This window comes from Rhinichthys klamathensis, unplaced genomic scaffold, assembly GCF_029890125.1.
Source record: "Rhinichthys klamathensis goyatoka isolate OS25496 unplaced genomic scaffold, OSU_Roscu_1.1 h1tg000004l_1, whole genome shotgun sequence".
In the NCBI taxonomy this organism is placed as follows: domain Eukaryota; kingdom Metazoa; phylum Chordata; class Actinopteri; order Cypriniformes; family Leuciscidae; genus Rhinichthys; species Rhinichthys klamathensis.
The window spans coordinates 2,523,868-2,538,670 of NW_026606557.1; the positions used below are offsets into that span (position 1 = coordinate 2,523,868).

Genomic DNA, 14,803 nt, shown 5'->3' on the forward strand with positions numbered 1-14,803 from the left:
AATCATCTCCTAATTACTTTAATTATTACGACATCCAATCCTAATCAAACACCTGAACAAGCTAATCAAGGTCTTCGAGATTAGGCTACTAGAAAGCTGCAGGCAGGTGAGAATCATCAGGGTTGGAGTTACCTAGACCTCCTTGGATCTTTAAAAACGCGTTTTTTTCAAGAAGATCTTTAAAACCCCACTTTTTTTTTACAGCGTTTGTTGTGGGATTCAGCAGATATTTTGATGCAGCGGCACGGTTTTTCATTGTAGTTTGTGTTTCTCCCTGCCTGCCCCTCCTGACTCACTAATTCAGCCCATCTTCTAGCAGAGTTGATTGTGAGATCGCAGGTCGTGAGGATGACAGCTCGAGTGTACTGCTCATTTAGTGCTGTTTTATTGTGTCTGTCTGCATGTTTGAGCACAACAGACGCTGGAGTCGTAGGTGAGAAGATCTTTTAGTTTATTACACAGCCCGAAGAACGTGCCTTACAAAATATGACTTGGACCCATCTCAGCACATTGGTTTACAAAAGTACAGTACAGACGTCCAGTGGAAGTTTAACTTTGTACGGTGGTTTAGTTTCAATAATAAGCAAGGTATAAATATGCAAAACTGTCATAAGTTTATGCATATTTATTTCATTGTACAAGTAAAACCCATCCAATCTCTAATGTGTAGTATTTTTTTGTTTGCTGTAAATCAAGAACATGCTATATGTTTACGCAGTTGTTACCACATAGACATCAATCCTGAATTTAAACTTCTGCTTCATGTTTTGTTTTCCCTATTTTAACAACTATTTATGCCTTCAATAGCCTATAACACGGGGAGCTATAACTTTTGTGTTGTGTAGCCTATTAAAATGCTTGGAATTAGGGATGGCATAACAATTTTTGAAGTACACTTAGTTACAACAACCTATTTACTGATGTGCATCATGTTTTCTATCAGCATTGTACTATTACTCGCCCTACTATAGGTTGTAACGGCACTCTCAGTCTTTGAAACTAATTGACGCAGTTTAGTGATAAATGGTAGATGTCTAAGCTACTTTGATTTGAAGCTGATAAATGTGAATATTATTAAAGTTTGAGGCACATATTGCAAAACCCCTGTTCTGCAAATGCTGAAACAAGCTATTAAAGCACTTCCTGGTCTCCCCTAACTATCCTCTTGAATCCTCTTCTGTAGTGTCCGGTCAGTGTCCGGCGAAGCTGACCGTCGTGCCGTCCCGTCGAGGATGTCTTTGTGATCGAGACTGCTCTGGAGGACACAAATGCTGTCAATTTCCCTGTGGGGCTGTGTGCGTGCTGCCTGTTTTCAGTGAGTTTAATGATGGATGCTATAGATCTTCACTGAAAAAAATGGTGTATAAACAAGTTTTCACTCAGAAATTGCAAGTACATTTCACAATTGCAAAGAAACCGCAAGTAACACATTGAACTAAACATGAAACTACCAAGTAGAAAGACTGAATATTCCTGTAAAAACTACTCCGATCATCTTTGACAACTTTATTTTTTAAGCGGTGAATGAGACATTCAGTATTCAGTGATGTGGTTTCTCTGTCATGTGTCTGTATAACAGCAAAGCCAGGGGAGTGTCCAAGCACAAAGTCTGGAGCAGGAATGTGTGCCGAGTTGTGTTACTATGACAGTGACTGTCCGAACAATGAGAAATGCTGCAGCAATGGATGTGGACATCAGTGCATGGCTCCATATATAGGTATTTGATATGTTATTATATTAGTGTTTGGGTCGGCTTTCTCGTGATTTCAGTTTGATTTAATTACTTTACCGTTCTCTGTGTCAAAAGTATTCAGCTGAACAAGCACCGGATGGCTTTACAATACTAATAGATTACGATTAATACTTAAAATAAGAAACTTGCAATTTGTGTTTTATGCTCTAAATCTGAGACTGGATTCCGCTAAACGGACTGACTAAAGCGGATTATCTGTATCCATGCAGTGAAGGCTACAGCCGAACCGCCGACGCCTCCAGCCGAGCTGCCGAATCCTCCAGTGACGCCTCCAGCCGAACTGCCGAATCCTCCAGTGACTCCTGCAGCCGAACTGCCGAATCCTCCAGTGACGCCTCCAGCCGAACTGCCGAATCCTCCAGTGACTCCTGCAGCCGAACTGCCGAATCCTCCAGTGACGCCTCCAGCCGAACTGCCGAATCCTCCAGTGACTCCTGCAGCCGAACTGCCGAATCCTCCAGTGACGCCTCCAGCCGAACTGCCGAATCCTCCAGTGACGCCTGCAGCCGAACTGCCGCCGAATCCTCCAGTGACGCCTGCAGCCGAACCGCTGACTCCTGCAGCTGAACTGCCGAATCCTCCAGTGACTCCTGCAGCCGAACTGCCCAAGCCTCCAGTGAAGCCTGCGTCTGAACCGCCCAAGCCTCCAGTGAAGCCTGGGTCTGATCCGTCCAAGCCTCCAGTGAAGCCTGCGTCCGAACAGCCCAAGCCTCCAGTGAAGCCTGCCGGCGGACAGCCCAAGCCTCCATTGAAGCCTGCCGGCGAACAGCCCAAGCCTCCAGTGAAGCCTGCGTCCGAACAGCCCAAGCCTCCATTGAAGCCTGCTGGCGGACAGCCCAAGCCTCCATTGAAGCCTGCCGGCGAACAGCCCAAGCCTCCAGTGAAGCCTGCCGGCGAACCGCCCATGTCTCCCGTGAAGCCTGCCGGCGAACAGCCCAAGCCTCCAGTGAAGCCTGCCGGCGAACAGCCCAAACCTCCCGTGAAGCCTGTCGGCGAACAGCCCAAACCTCCCGTGAAGCCTGCCGGCGAACAGCCCAAGCCTCCAGTGAAGCCTGCCGGCGAACAGCCCAAGTCTCCAGTGAAGCCTGCGTCCGAACAGCCCAAGCCTCCAGTGAAGCCTGCGTCCGAACAGCCCAAGCCTCCAGTGAAGCCTGCGTCCGAACAGCCCAAGCCTCCAGTGAAGCCTGCGTCCGAACAGCCCAAGCCTCCAGTGAAGCCTGCGTCCGAACAGCCCAAGCCTCCAGTGAAGCCTGCGTCCGAACAGCCCAAGCCTCCAGTGAAGCCGGCGTCCGAACAGCCCAAGCCTCCAGTGAAGCCGGCGTCCGAACAGCCCAAGCCTCCAGTGAAGCCGGCGTCCGAACAGCCCAAGCCTCCAGTGAAGCCGGCGTCCGAACAGCCCAAGCCTCCAGTGAAGCCGGCGTCCGAACAGCCCAAGCCTCCAGTGAAGCCGGCGTCCGAACAGCCCAAGCCTCCAGTGAAGCCGGCGTCCGAACAGCCCAAGCCTCCAGTGAAGCCGGCGTCCGAACAGCCCAAGCCTCCAGTGAAGCCTGCAGTGTGTGCTGAAAACTGTCACCAAACTCGCCCTGATGGCAAATGTTCTGGCCATATGGGGGGGTCCTCATCACCTTATGGGGGGTCTTAGAGAATGTGGCCATGCATAAAGTTAAGTGTGCTGATTTAACCATTGAATGTATGGGATGTCTTCCCTGTTTATCACCAAATAAATCTCACACTTTGGTAAGACTTCTTTCTTTGTTTCTGTGGAAAAACAAAGAAAATTGCTTGATTGTAGAGTTGGTGTTTTTGGTATGCCAGTGTTCATTTGGCTGTTCTCACATAATGGTTCATTGGCATTAGTGCTTTAGGAAAGTAAAAATCACCTCACCAAGACCCAAACACGTGCAAGAGGTCTTGTAACGAAAGACCTCTGTTTTCATCTTCACACAAAATGGGCCCCTCTCATTAATGGAGTTAATTACTTGAGTTACATTAAATCTTTGTTAAATTCATACATATTTTTAACTTCTGGACAATCTCACAGCAATTCGTAACTATTTTACGTTTTGCTTAAAGGTAGGGTAGGCAATTGCGGAGAGGCTAGCAATGGCAGGCTAGCTTTGAAAGCGTGAGATCCCACCCCCTCTTCAGAGTGTTTCCAAAGCCACACCTCCTTCAAAACACATGAACTCACACAGCAGAGTCTGCAAAGCGCCAGGAGATGAGAGTTCTAAACCAGTTCTAACGCAATGGCAAAAGTTCGAGCAAAGCACTCAAACCGTTCTGTCGTTGGCTGCACAGAGCACTATTTGACCAAAAAATGTCACAGCTGTCTTATAAAGAGCTCAGGGAACTGTCAACTTGTGTAAAAGTTAAACATGACGGCACATGCAAGTTGATGAGGTGAATCAATATAACTCCACAACAACTACATAACTGTATCCACTAACCATTCAGAAATGTCCAGGTTAAGTCTAAAAGTTGCAACCTCTTCCTGAGTCTCTCCGTAAGGCTGCCCTCCGCTACTTATTTCTGAAATTTGTGTGAAATTCGCGTGTTTTGTTATTGACGGAGTATCCGAAGCTGGGGAGCAGCAGCTCATTTGCATTTAAATGGACAAACACACAAAAATGGTGCGTTTTTGCTCACACCCAAAAAGGGGCAACTTTGACAAGCTATAATAAATGATCTGGGTTGTATTTTGAGCTGTAATTTCACAGACACATTCTGAGGACACCATAGATATTACATCTTGTGAAAAGGGGCATAATTTGTCACCTTTAATTTACCTCATGTCTCAAAGCACATAACATGTAAGCAATAAGGTACGAGAGGCTGTGCTGTATCGTAAATAAGTCACGGCTAAAGGGTGTTGTTAGGCACGACGCGAAGCGGAGTTACCACACGATGCAACAATTAAAGCCAAAAAAATATGTATCAATGCAACTTTCATGAAGTAAAATCACAAAGGCTTCCTTCAGCTGGAAAAAATAGTCCCTGACCGTGAACAGCAACAGAAGTTACTATTTCACCATTAGATGGTGGCAAAGACTGTCTTTATGAGTGAGTCAGTCAGTAGAGAAGACTTTTATATTGAAAGGACTGAAACTTGTGAACACGGAGAAGCAAGATGCAACTGGAAATTGACTAGTGTGTCAGGGCACTGGAAAACCCATTAACTGTTAAAAGGACAAGATATCGCAGTGGACATTCAAACGGATTTTTTTTGATTACGGTTAAAACTTGTGCTAGCCTACTACTCTGACTGGTACCACTTGATCGCTGTACCACCTGACCACTGCAGATTCTTTTGGCAAACGCTCAATCATCTCCTAATTACTTTAATTATTACGACATCCAATCCTAATCAAACACCTGAACAAGCTAATCAAGGTCTTCGAGATTAGGCTACTAGAAAGCTGCAGGCAGGTGAGAATCATCAGGGTTGGAGTTACCTAGACCTCCTTGGATCTTTAAAAACGCGTTTTTTTCAAGAAGATCTTTAAAACCCAACTTTTTTTTTTACAGCATTTGTTGTGGGATTCAGCAGATATTTTGATGCAGCGGCACGGTTTTTCATTGTAGTTTGTGTTTCTCCCTGCCTGCCCCTCCTGACTCACTAATTCAGCCCATCTTCTAGCAGAGTTGATTGTGAGATCGCAGGTCGTGAGGATGACAGCTCGAGTGTACTGCTCATTTAGTGCTGTTTTATTGTGTCTGTCTGCATGTTTGAGCACAACAGACGCTGGAGTCGTAGGTGAGAAGATCTTTTAGTTTATTACACAGCCCGAAGAACGTGCCTTACAAAATATGACTTGGACCCATCTCAGCACATTGGTTTACAAAAGTACAGTACAGACGTCCAGTGGAAGTTTAACTTTGTACGGTGGTTTAGTTTCAATAATAAGCAAGGTATAAATATGCAAAACTGTCATAAGTTTATGCATATTTATTTCATTGTACAAGTAAAACCCATCCAATCTCTAATGTATAGTATTTTTTTGTTTGCTGTAAATCAAGAACATGCTATATGTTTACGCAGTTGTTACCACATAGACATCAATCCTGAATTTAAACTTCTGCTTCATGTTTTGTTTTCCCTATTTTAACAACTATTTATGCCTTCAATAGCCTATAACACGGGGAGCTATAACTTTTGTGTTGTGTAGCCTATTAAAATGCTTGGAATTAGGGATGGCATAACAATTTTTGAAGTACACTTAGTTACAACAACCTATTTACTGATGTGCATCATGTTTTCTATCAGCATTGTACTATTACTCGCCCTACTATAGGTTGTAACGGCACTCTCAGTCTTTGAAACTAATTGACGCAGTTTAGTGATAAATGGTAGATGTCTAAGCTACTTTGATTTGAAGCTGATAAATGTGAATATTATTAAAGTTTGAGGCACATATTGCAAAACCCCTGTTCTGCAAATGCTGAAACAAGCTATTAAAGCACTTCCTGGTCTCCCCTAACTATCCTCTTGAATCCTCTTCTGTAGTGTCCGGTCAGTGTCCGGCGAAGCTGACCGTCGTGCCGTCCCGTCGAGGATGTCTTTGTGATCGAGACTGCTCTGGAGGACACAAATGCTGTCAATTTCCCTGTGGGGCTGTGTGCGTGCCGCCTGTTTTCAGTGAGTTTAATGATGGATGCTATAGATCTTCACTGAAAAAAATGGTGTATAAACAAGTTTTCACTCAGAAATTGCAAGTACATTTCACAATTGCAAAGAAACCGCAAGTAACACATTGAACTAAACATGAAACTACCAAGTAGAAAGACTGAATATTCCTGTAAAAACTACTCCGATCATCTTTGACAACTTTATTTTTTAAGCGGTGAATGAGACATTCAGTATTCAGTGATGTGGTTTCTCTGTCATGTGTCTGTATAACAGCAAAGCCAGGGGAGTGTCCAAGCACAAAGTCTGGAGCAGGAATGTGTGCCGAGTTGTGTTACTATGACAGTGACTGTCGGAACAATGAGAAATGCTGCAGCAATGGATGTGGACATCAGTGTATGGCTCCATATATAGGTATTTGATATGTTATTATATTAGTGTTTGGGTCGGCTTTCTCGTGATTTCAGTTTGTCTTGTTTGATTTAATTACTTTACCGTTCTCTGTGTCAAAAGTATTCAGCTGAACATGCACCGGATGGCTTTACAATACTAATAGATTACGATTAATACTTAAAATAAGAAACTTGCAATTTGTGTTTTATGCTCTAAATCTGAGACTGGATTCCGCTAAACGGACTGACTAAAGCGGATTATCTGTATCCATGCAGTGAAGGCTACAGCCGAACCGCCGACGCCTCCAGCCGAGCTGCCGAATCCTCCAGTGACGCCTGCAGCCGAACTGCCGAATCCTCCAGTGACGCCTGCAGCCGAACTGCCGAATCCTCCAGTGACGCCTCCAGCCGAACTGCCGAATCCTCCAGTGACGCCTCCAGCCGAGCTGCCGAATCCTCCAGTGACGTCTGCAGCCGAACTGCCGCCGAATCCTCCAGTGACGCCTGCAGCCGAACCGCTGACTCCTGCAGCTGAACTGCCGAATCCTCCAGTGACTCCTGCAGCCGAACTGCCCAAGCCTCCAGTGAAGCCTGCGTCTGAACCGCCCAAGCCTCCAGTGAAGCCTGCGTCCGAACAGCCCAAGCCTCCAGTGAAGCCTGCCGGCGGACAGCCCAAGCCTCCATTGAAGCCTGCCGGCGAACAGCCCAAGCCTCCAGTGAAGCCTGCGTCCGAACAGCCCAAGCCTCCATTGAAGCCTGCCGGCGGACAGCCCAAGCCTCCATTGAAGCCTGCCGGCGAACAGCCCAAGCCTCCAGTGAAGCCTGCCGGCGAACCGCCCAAGTCTCCCGTGAAGCCTGCCGGCGAACAGCCCAAGCCTCCAGTGAAGCCTGCCGGCGAACAGCCCAAACCTCCCGTGAAGCCTGTCGGCGAACAGCCCAAACCTCCCGTGAAGCCTGCCGGCGAACAGCCCAAGCCTCCAGTGAAGCCTGCCGGCGAACAGCCCAAGCCTCCAGTGAAGCCTGCGTCCGAACAGCCCAAGCCTCCAGTGAAGCCTGCGTCCGAACAGCCCAAGCCTCCAGTGAAGCCTGCGTCCGAACAGCCCAAGCCTCCAGTGAAGCCGGCGTCCGAACAGCCCAAGCCTCCAGTGAAGCCGGCGTCCGAACAGCCCAAGCCTCCAGTGAAGCCGGCGTCCGAACAGCCCAAGCCTCCAGTGAAGCCGGCGTCCGAACAGCCCAACCCTCCAGTGAAGCCGGCGTCCGAACAGCCCAAGCCTCCAGTGAAGCCGGCGTCCGAACAGCCCAAGCCTCCAGTGAAGCCGGCGTCCGAACAGCCCAAGCCTCCAGTGAAGCCGGCGTCCGAACAGCCCAAGCCTCCAGTGAAGCCGGCGTCCGAACAGCCCAAGCCTCCAGTGAAGCCAGCGTCCGAACAGCCCAAGCCTCCAGTGAAGCCAGCGTCCGAACAGCCCAAGCCTCCAGTGAAGCCTGCAGTGTGTGCTGAAAACTGTCACCAAACTCGCCCTGATGGCAAATGTTCTGGCCAAATGGGGGGGTCCTCATCACCTTATGGGGGGTCTTAGAGAATGTGGCCATGCATAAAGTTAAGTGTGCTGATTTAACCATTGAATGTATGGGATGTCTTCCCTGTTTATCACCAAATAAATCTCACACTTTGGTAAGACTTCTTTCTTTGTTTCTGTGGAAAAACAAAGAAAATTGCTTGATTGTAGAGTTGGTGTTTTTGGTATGCCAGTGTTCATTTGGCTGTTCTCACATAATGGTTCATTGGCATTAGTGCTTTAGGAAAGTAAAAATCACCTCACCAAGACCCAAACACGTGCAAGAGGTCTTGTAACGAAAGACCTCTGTTTTCATCTTCACACAAAATGGGCCCCTCTCATTAATGGAGTTAAGCACTTGAGTTACATTAAATCTTTGTTAAATTCATACATATTTTTAACTTCTGGACAATCTCACAGCAATTCGTAACTATTTTACGTTTTGCTTAAAGGTAGGGTAGGCAATTGCGGAGAGGCTAGCAATGGCAGGCTAGCTTTGAAAGCGTGAGATCCCACCCCCTCTTCAGAGTGTTTCCAAAGCCACACCTCCTTCAAAACACATGAACTCACACAGCAGAGTCTGCAAAGCGCCACGAGATGAGAGTTCTAAACCAGTTCTAACGCAATGGCAAAAGTTCGAGCAAAGCACTCAAACCGTTCTGTCGTTGGCTGCACAGAGCACTATTTGACCAAAAAATGTCACAGCTGTCTTATAAAGAGCTCGGGGAACTGTCAACTTGTGTAAAAGTTAAACATGACGGCACATGCAAGTTGATGAGGTGAATCAATATAACTCCACAACAACTACATAACTGTATCCACTAACCATTCAGAAATGTCCAGGTTAAGTCTAAAAGTTGCAACCTCTTCCTGAGTCTCTCCGTAAGGCTGCCCTCCGCTACTTATTTCTGAAATTTGTCTGAAATTCGCGTGTTTTGTTATTGACGGAGTATCCGAAGCTGGGGAGCAGCAGCTCATTTGCATTTAAATGGACACACACACAAAAATGGTGCGTTTTTGCTCACACCCAAAAAGGGGCAACTTTGACAAGCTATAATAAATGATCTGGGTTGTATTTTGAGCTGTAATTTCACAGACACATTCTGAGGACACCATAGATATTACATCTTGTGAAAAGGGGCATAATATGTCACCTTTAATTTACCTCATGTCTCAAAGCACATAACATGTAAGCAATAAGGTACGAGAGGCTGTGCTGTATCGTAAATAAGTCACGGCTAAAGGGTGTTGTTAGGCACGAAGCGAAGCGGAGTTACCACACGATGCAACAATTAAAGCCAAAAAAATATGTATCAATGCAACTTTCATGAAGTAAAATCACAAAGGCTTCCTTCAGCTGGAAAAAATAGTCCCTGACCGTGAACAGCAACAGAAGTTACTATTTCACCATTAGATGGTGGCAAAGACTGTCTTTATGAGTGAGTCAGTCAGTAGAGAAGACTTTTATATTGAAAGGACTGAAACTTGTGAACACGGAGAAGCAAGATGCAACTGGAAATTGACTAGTGTGTCAGGGCACTGGAAAACCCATTAACTGTTAAAAGGACAAGATATCGCAGTGGACATTCAAACGGATTTTTTTTGATTACGGTTAAAACTTGTGCTAGCCTACTACTCCGACTGGTACCACTTGATCGCTGTACCACCTGACCACTGCAGATTCTTTTGGCAAACGCTCAATCATCTCCTAATTACTTTAATTATTACGACATCCAATCCTAATCAAACACCTGAACAAGCTAATCAAGGTCTTCGAGATTAGGCTACTAGAAAGCTGCAGGCAGGTGAGAATCATCAGGGTTGGAGTTACCTAGACCTCCTTGGATCTTTAAAAACGCGTTTTTTTCAAGAAGATCTTTAAAACCCCACTTTTTTTTTTACAGCGTTTGTTGTGGGATTCAGCAGATATTTTGATGCAGCGGCACGGTTTTTCATTGTAGTTTGTGTTTCTCCCTGCCTGCCCCTCCTGACTCACTAATTCAGCCCATCTTCTAGCAGAGTTGATTGTGAGATCGCAGGTCGTGAGGATGACAGCTCGAGTGTACTGCTCATTTAGTGCTGTTTTATTGTGTCTGTCTGCATGTTTGAGCACAACAGACGCTGGAGTCGTAGGTGAGAAGATCTTTTAGTTTATTACACAGCCCGAAGAACGTGCCTTACAAAATATGACTTGGACCCATCTCAGCACATTGGTTTACAAAAGTACAGTACAGACGTCCAGTGGAAGTTTAACTTTGTACGGTGGTTTAGTTTCAATAATAAGCAAGGTATAAATATGCAAAACTGTCATAAGTTTATGCATATTTATTTCATTGTACAAGTAAAACCCATCCAATCTCTAATGTATAGTATTTTTTTGTTTGCTGTAAATCAAGAACATGCTATATGTTTACGCAGTTGTTACCACATAGACATCAATCCTGAATTTAAACTTCTGCTTCATGTTTTGTTTTCCCTATTTTAACAACTATTTATGCCTTCAATAGCCTATAACACGGGGAGCTATAACTTTTGTGTTGTGTAGCCTATTAAAATGCTTGGAATTAGGGATGGCATAACAATTTTTGAAGTACACTTAGTTACAACAACCTATTTACTGATGTGCATCATGTTTTCTATCAGCATTGTACTATTACTCGCCCTACTATAGGTTGTAACGGCACTCTCAGTCTTTGAAACTAATTGACGCAGTTTAGTGATAAATGGTAGATGTCTAAGCTACTTTGATTTGAAGCTGATAAATGTGAATATTCTTAAAGTTTGAGGCACATATTGCAAAACCCCTGTTCTGCAAATGCTGAAACAAGCTATTAAAGCACTTCCTGGTCTTCCCTAACTATCCTCTTGAATCCTCTTCTGTAGTGTCCGGTCAGTGTCCGGCGAAGCTGACCGTCGTGCCGTCCCGTCGAGGATGTCTTTGTGATCGAGACTGCTCTGGAGGACACAAATGCTGTCAATTTCCCTGTGGGGCTGTGTGCGTGCCGCCTGTTTTCAGTGAGTTTAATGATGGATGCTATAGATCTTCACTGAAAAAAATGGTGTATAAACAAGTTTTCACTCAGAAATTGCAAGTACATTTCACAATTGCAAAGAAACCGCAAGTAACACATTGAACTAAACATGAAACTACCAAGTAGAAAGACTGAATATTCCTGTAAAAACTACTCCGATCATCTTTGACAACTTTATTTTTTAAGCGGTGAATGAGACATTCAGTATTCAGTGATGTGGTTTCTCTGTCATGTGTCTGTATAACAGCAAAGCCAGGGGAGTGTCCAAGCACAAAGTCTGGAGCAGGAATGTGTGCCGAGTTGTGTTACTATGACAGTGACTGTCCGAACAATGAGAAATGCTGCAGCAATGGATGTGGACATCAGTGTATGGCTCCATATATAGGTATTTGATATGTTATTATATTAGTGTTTGGGTCGGCTTTCTCGTAATTTCAGTTTGTCTTGTTTGATTTAATTACTTTACCGTTCTCTGTGTCAAAAGTATTCAGCTGAACAAGCACCGGATGGCTTTACAATACTAATAGATTACGATTAATACTTAAAATAAGAAACTTGCAATTTGTGTTTTATGCTCTAAATCTGAGACTGGATTCCGCTAAACGGACTGACTAAAGCGGATTATCTGTATCCATGCAGTGAAGGCTACAGCCGAACCGCCGACGCCTCCAGCCGAGCTGCCGAATCCTCCAGTGACGCCTCCAGCCGAACTGCCGAATCCTCCAGTGACGCCTGCAGCCGAACTGCCGAATCCTCCAGTGACGCCTCCAGCCGAACTGCCGAATCCTCCAGTGACGCCTGCAGCCGAACTGCCGCCGAATCCTCCAGTGACGCCTGCAGCCGAACCGCTGACTCCTGCAGCTGAACTGCCGAATCCTCCAGTGACTCCTGCAGCCGAACCGCCCAAGCCTCCAGTGAAGCCTGCGTCTGAACCGCCCAAGCCTCCAGTGAAGCCTGGGTCTGATCCGTCCAAGCCTCCAGTGAAGCCTGCGTCCGAACAGCCCAAGCCTCCAGTGAAGCCTGCCGGCGGACAGCCCAAGCCTCCAGTGAAGCCTGCCGGCGAACCGCCCAAGTCTCCCGTGAAGCCTGCCGGCGAACAGCCCAAGCCTCCAGTGAAGCCTGCCGGCGAACAGCCCAAACCTCCCGTGAAGCCTGTCGGCGAACAGCCCAAACCTCCCGTGAAGCCTGCCGGCGAACAGCCCAAGCCTCCAGTGAAGCCTGCCGGCGAACAGCCCAAGCCTCCAGTGAAGCCTGCGTCCGAACAGCCCAAGCCTCCAGTGAAGCCTGCGTCCGAACAGCCCAAGCCTCCAGTGAAGCCTGCCGGCGAACAGCCCAAGCCTCCAGTGAAGCCTGCGTCCGAACAGCCCAAGCCTCCAGTGAAGCCTGCGTCCGAACAGCCCAAGCCTCCAGTGAAGCCTGCGTCCGAACAGCCCAAGCCTCCAGTGAAGCCGGCGTCCGAACAGCCCAAGCCTCCAGTGAAGCCGGCGTCCGAACAGCCCAAGCCTCCAGTGAAGCCGGCGTCCGAACAGCCCAAGCCTCCAGTGAAGCCGGCGTCCGAACAGCCCAAGCCTCCAGTGAAGCCGGCGTCCGAACAGCCCAAGCCTCCAGTGAAGCCGGCGTCCGAACAGCCCAAGCCTCCAGTGAAGCCGGCGTCCGAACAGCCCAAGCCTCCAGTGAAGCCAGCGTCCGAACAGCCCAAGCCTCCAGTGAAGCCTGCAGTGTGTGCTGAAAACTGTCACCAAACTCGCCCTGATGGCAAATGTTCTGGCCATATGGGGGGGTCCTCATCACCTTATGGGGGGTCTTAGAGAATGTGGCCATGCATAAAGTTAAGTGTGCTGATTTAACCATTGAATGTATGGGATGTCTTCCCTGTTTATCACCAAATAAATCTCACACTTTGGTAAGACTTCTTTCTTTGTTTCTGTGGAAAAACAAAGAAAATTGCTTGATTGTAGAGTTGGTGTTTTTGGTATGCCAGTGTTCATTTGGCTGTTCTCACATAATGGTTCATTGGCATTAGTGCTTTAGGAAAGTAAAAAATCACCTCACCAAGACCCAAACACGTGCAAGAGGTCTTGTAACGAAAGACCTCTGTTTTCATCTTCACACAAAATGGGCCCCTCTCATTAATGGAGTTAAGCACTTGAGTTACATTAAATCTTTGTTAAATTCATACATATTTTTAACTTCTGGACAATCTCACAGCAATTCGTAACTATTTTACGTTTTGCTTAAAGGTAGGGTAGGCAATTGCGGAGAGGCTAGCAATGGCAGGCTAGCTTTGAAAGCGTGAGATCCCACCCCCTCTTCAGAGTGTTTCCAAAGCCACACCTCCTTCAAAACACATGAACTCACACAGCAGAGTCTGCAAAGCGCCACGAGATGAGAGTTCTAAACCAGTTCTAACGCAATGGCAAAAGTTCGAGCAAAGCACTCAAACCGTTCTGTCGTTGGCTGCACAGAGCACTATTTGACCAAAAAATGTCACAGCTGTCTTATAAAGAGCTCGGGGAACTGTCAACTTGTGTAAAAGTTAAACATGACGGCACATGCAAGTTGATGAGGTGAATCAATATAACTCCACAACAACTACATAACTGTATCCACTAACCATTCAGAAATGTCCAGGTTAAGTCTAAAAGTTGCAACCTCTTCCTGAGTCTCTCCGTAAGGCTGCCCTCCGCTACTTATTTCTGAAATTTGTCTGAAATTCGCGTGTTTTGTTATTGACGGAGTATCCGAAGCTGGGGAGCAGCAGCTCATTTGCATTTAAATGGACACACACAAAAATGGTGCGTTTTTGCTCACACCCAAAAAGGGGCAACTTTGACAAGCTATAATAAATAATCTGGGTTGTATTTTGAGCTGTAATTTCACAGACACATTCTGAGGACACCATAGATATTACATCTTGTGAAAAGGGGCAAAATATGTCACCTTTAATTTACCTCATGTCTCAAAGCACATAACATGTAAGCAATAAGGTACGAGAGGCTGTGCTGTATCGTAAATAAGTCACGGCTAAAGGCAAGGGCGTAGATTTGGTTTGAACATTGGGGGGGTTGAAGTTTGGGTATGCCTCCTGATATTGTGATCATGGTATAAATAATGGGGGGGTTGTAATGCATAGATTTAAATATTGGGGGGGTTATATCCCCCCCATCCCCCCCACAAATTACGCCCCTGGCTAAAGGGTGTTGTTAGGCGCGAAGCGGAGTTACCACACGATGCAACAATTAAAGCCAAAAAAATATGTATCAATGCAACTTTCATGAAGTAAAATCACAAAGGCTTCCTTCAGCTGGAAAAAATAGTCCCTGACCGTGAACAGCAACAGAAGTTACTATTTCACCATTAGATGGTGGCAAAGACTGTCTTTATGAGTGAGTCAGTCAGTAGAGAAGACTTTTATATTGAAAGGACTGAAACTTGTGAACACGGAG

The 14,803-nt window shown here is 46.2% G+C and overlaps 1 protein-coding gene across 1 annotated transcript in view; it reads left to right on the top strand.

The window, feature by feature from the left end:
• Positions 1 to 348: 348 nt before the first annotated feature.
• LOC130087419 (WAP four-disulfide core domain protein 3-like) overlaps positions 349 to 14,803 on the top strand; it is a 31,021-nt gene continuing 16,566 nt past the window's right edge. Inside the window, exons 1-5 of the mRNA XM_056253703.1 lie at positions 349 to 433; positions 1,580 to 1,717; positions 6,654 to 6,791; positions 11,605 to 11,742; positions 12,186 to 12,204. Of these exons, the coding sequence (XP_056109678.1) occupies positions 349 to 433; positions 1,580 to 1,717; positions 6,654 to 6,791; positions 11,605 to 11,742; positions 12,186 to 12,204 (518 nt within the window). The remainder of the gene's footprint in view (positions 434 to 1,579; positions 1,718 to 6,653; positions 6,792 to 11,604; positions 11,743 to 12,185; positions 12,205 to 14,803) is intronic.